Source organism: Phalacrocorax carbo, chromosome 12 (genome assembly GCF_963921805.1).
Source record: "Phalacrocorax carbo chromosome 12, bPhaCar2.1, whole genome shotgun sequence".
Taxonomy (NCBI): Eukaryota; Metazoa; Chordata; class Aves; order Suliformes; family Phalacrocoracidae; genus Phalacrocorax; species Phalacrocorax carbo.
This window is the reverse complement of record NC_087524.1, coordinates 8,344,373-8,348,322: the sequence shown is the minus strand read 5'-3', so window position 1 is coordinate 8,348,322 and position 3,950 is coordinate 8,344,373. Positions and strand designations below refer to the sequence as shown.

Genomic DNA, 3,950 nt, shown 5'->3' with positions numbered 1-3,950 from the left:
CGGGCGGGGGCAGCTCCCCCCGCTCACGCACCCCGGTTCTTTTGTCCAAACCGCTGATAACTCCTTCCCCTCCGCTCGGATTTGGGTTTTCTTTCTTTTATTCCCCAACCCTCCACCCCCCCTCCCTTCCCTTTCTAACTTTGGGGCTGGAAATGCCCGCGGGAGGCGGGAGCGGTGGGGCGGGAGTGGGGTGCGGGTGGCCCCACTCGCCCCGCCGCTCTTCCCTGGCGCCGGGGCAGCGGTCCCCGCACCGCCTGCCTCCCTGGCCCGCCGCCTTCTCCCTCGGCTCGACCTCTACCTGGTATTAACCTTAAAAAAAGAAAAAAAAAAGAAAGTATTGAAGTTCTCGCCCGTCTGCTCCTTCGCTCCTTTGCCATCATTTTCTCACAGGTGCTGCGGTTAAAGTAACTTTAAATGCGAACGGGATGGGCGATTGGGGGGGGTGGGGTGGGGGAGAGAAAAGTCTGTCCTAACCTCGGACCAGCGGAGCGGTTTTTCGTTCACAAAGAAGGACGTTAAAAGTCTATTAAAATGGTAAAGATTTTATTGTATCGGAAAAAAGAGCTATCTGTACAATTCTAAGAGACAGTAAATAAAGCGACATTGTCCCTATCGGAACTTAAATAGCAGGCCTTTTAAAATTTGTACAATTCAAGCAAAAACAGGTCTTAAATCTGTACATTTTTTTAAATTTATAGCGTAATATTTAAATGTATCGATCTTGGGATTTGTCCTTTTTTATTTCCATAGCATGCAAAAATTCTAAAAAGAGTAAAAAATAATTCTAGGATTTTTTTTTTCATTTTCGTTTTTTTGTTACCACCTTCATATCAAAAATACGAAAGGCAGCTTTTTAATAAAAGCACAACAATAGCAGAAAATGGTAAAAATAGCTTTTAATTGGTAAAATGAGGCAGAAATTGCATTGGAGACAAATCTCTATGCTCTAGGAAAAAAAGAAAGTATATATTTTTCAACTTGCATTATAACCCGTCCCCAAGTTCCCAAGATTGCGAAAGAAAAAAAATATTTCTAAAAGGAAAAAAAGAAATTACTTCGTGCACATCTGAAACATGCAAGGAAAGGAAAGTGGGTATTTTTTGCTGTTGCCGTTTTAAGTCTAACTTAATTCTCCTCTAAAGTGGTTCGTTTCGGAAGTCTTTGAGAACAACTGCCTACCCAAACATCTGTTGGGAGCCGAGTTTATTCCAAGGTTACGCGTCTCCCTTAGAGACAAAATAAGCGTCACTGATAGCTATTAAAAAAATAATAATCAAAACCTCAAAACAAGGGGAAGAAAAAAAATCCAATATATACGTTTAAATATTTATACAGAAGCCGTCCGTAATTGCACCATTCCGAAGATGTGACAGGCGGAGGGATATCGACTCTACCCTAAATTAATTTGTGTTTTTGTGTGTGAGGGGGTGTGTGTGGTGGGTTTCTATTGCTTATTGCTCCGACCAGGGGGAGCAGCCGCCGTGCCGCCCTGCCGGGGCCGGGGGTCCCCGTTTGGAGCTGCGGGGTTGGGGGGGGGGGGGTGGAGCGGGACGGGGCGGTGGGGGGGGGGGTGGCTGTGGTTGGGGTTGGGGGGGAGGCCCGCCGGCCGCCCCTCAGTCATCCACGTCGATCTCCACGTCCTCCTCCTCCTCCTCCTCCTCCTCCTCGCTGTCCCGGCGGCTGCGGGGCCGCTCCGTGGGGGGCGAGGCGGGGCGGGGCGGCGGCGGGGCGGCGGGCTCCCGGGCGGCGGGGGGGGGCGGCGGCGGGGAACCGGGCCGTGCCTTGCCCCTTCCCTCGGCGCTGGGCTCCAGCTCGGCCAAGGCCACGATGTCCACGGCGGGGTTGGGGCCCAGCTTTTTGGCCGACTCCACGTCGGCCTTCATCTCCTCCAGGTCGCGCTTAAGCTTGGCGCGGCGGTTCTGGAACCAGGTGATGACCTGGGCGTTGGTGAGCCCCAGCTGCTGGGCGATCTGGTCCCGGTCCGCCGGCGACAGGTATTTTTGGTAGAGGAACCGCTTCTCCAGCTCGTAGATCTGGTGGTTGGTGAAGGCCGTCCGCGACTTCCGACGCTTTTTCGGCGTTTGCCGCTGCCCGAAGATCGTCATCCCGTCCCTGCCTGCCGACGAGCCGCCAGATTGCCCCCGCTTTCCCGATGCGTGTGTGTCCCCCCACACCCGAGCCCCCCGACCCCACGCCCCTGCCCCGTCGGTGTGTGTGTGTGGGAGCGGGGCAGAGCCGCCGCTCCCGCATCCCGAGGGTCGCGGTGAGAGGATGCTGCCGGGTACCGGCCGCCCGGGACCCCCCCAGCCCGCCCCATGCGGCACCCGGGAGACTGGGGAGGGAGGGGGGGAAAGGAAGGAAAGAAAAACAGGCCGTGGGGAGGAGCGGGGCACCCACTCGGGGGGGGATCCCCCCCACCCTGCGAGGGGCTTACCTTCGGCCGCCTGCAGCACGCTGACTTCCAGCCCCTTGAAGGTCTTGCTGGCCAGCTCTTCCAGGGCACAGAGGGGCGAGGTTTGGGAGAGCAGCGCCCGGCCGGAGAGGGGGAGCCCGGCCGGGGGGTGCTTCTCGGCGGCGGAGAGGAGGTGGGCCGTTCCGCAGAGGGTGTAACTCCTCCGCACCGAGGGCTTGTTGAGGATGTCCTCGATGCTGAAGGGAGTGAGGGGCTTGTTGGAGTTGGCCGGCGGCGGGAGGTGATCCAAGGGGCTCCGCCGTCGTTCTTCCCCCGAGGAGGGCTTGGCTTCTTCTTTGGAAGTCATGGTGGGGCCCGGCCGCGCGGGGCTGCCTTCCCCACCCGCGACGGGGATGCGCTGCCGCGGGGAGAAGCCCCCGGCGCGGGGACCGCGGGGTGACGGCGGCGGAGGCAGCGAGTAAAAGTTGAAGCCCACCTCCAACTCCGGCGGAGGAGCCCCGGGTCCTCCCGGGGAGAGCCACGTCGGGCGGCGGGCAGGGTGGGCAGGGCAGGCAGCGCGGCGGGCTGCGGCTGGGAGCGGAGCTGCCGTCGGTCCCTCGCCGAGAGGTGGTCCTGCCGCACCTCTTGTCCCAGGGTTTTGGGTCGGGGATCTTTTTTTTTTCGCCCCCCTGTCTGTCTCCCTCTCTCTCCTCTCGCTCTCCGCTCGCTCACTCGCTCCTCTCTATTCCCAGCTGCTATTTTAAGAAACACCCCAAATCGAAGCACTTTCCTTGCCCTCCTCCCCCAAAAAGAGATACCCCCAAAAATAATTTAAAAAAAAAAGAAGGAAGAAAAAGAAAAAAATAAAAGACGACTTCGGAGAGGGGGAGAGCAGCCCTCGCACCGAGACCTCGGACCAGGGGGAAAGAGGCGAGAAGAGACGGGGTAATTGACTATTGCTAACAAGTTATTGTTGATTGGGAGGTAATCAATTATCTTCAATGACACTTTTCGCCCTCTCTCTCTCTCTCTCTCTCTCGCTCTCTCTCTGTCCAATGCAGGCTTTTGCAAGTTCGGAGACCCATTAATTAGGAGGCGGTATGGAGGTGGAGCCCGGTTGAATTATAATGCTGAATGCACTTGTCATATTCTGGCCCTGCTATTTGTTTGGACATATATATTTTTAAATTACATTACAAACCAGCCTTTATTGCATCAGGATAATACAGTATAGTGAAAAATAATAATAAGCGAAAAAAAACCCCCAAAACTAAAAATATCCGGCGATATCTTTTTTTTTCTTTACCCCCCCCGCCCCGATTTTTTTTCTTCTATTTATCCCTCCTTTTAATTTCGGCTACTAGTTTATTTAAAATGTTTCTCTCCTGCTCTACCCTGAGCAGTTTGATTTTTTTTTTTTTAATGAGGGGAAGAAGGGGACAGCCTGGTTCCAGGTAAGGCAGACCTTTCCTTTCCAATAAAATCCGAAGGTTTCCGCCGAATTTGTCGTGCTCCTCTTTCCCAGCGCCCTGGGCCGGAGCGGGCTGCAGGGGCCGGG

The 3,950-nt window shown here is 55.2% G+C and overlaps 1 protein-coding gene across 1 annotated transcript; it reads right to left on the bottom strand.

Annotated features, from left to right (window-relative positions):
• Positions 1–526: 526 nt before the first annotated feature.
• Positions 527–3,656, bottom strand: LBX1 (ladybird homeobox 1). Its single transcript, XM_064464014.1, has 2 exons — positions 2,435–3,656; positions 527–2,116 (listed from the first exon to the last, which is right to left on the bottom strand). The coding sequence occupies exons 1-2, from the start codon at positions 2,757–2,759 to the stop codon at positions 1,614–1,616; spliced, it is 828 nt and encodes a 275-aa protein (XP_064320084.1). The 5' UTR covers positions 2,760–3,656; the 3' UTR covers positions 527–1,613.
• Positions 3,657–3,950: the final 294 nt, after the last annotated feature.

Coding starts and splice junctions, on each gene's coding strand:
- LBX1 (XM_064464014.1), bottom strand. CDS start 2,759: ATGACTTCCAAAGAAGAAGCCAAGCCCTCCTCGGGGGAAGAACGACGG. Junction 2,117..2,434: donor CGTGCTGCAGGCGGCCGAAG/GTAAGCCCCTCG, acceptor GCTCGTCGGCAG/GCAGGGACGGGATGACGATC.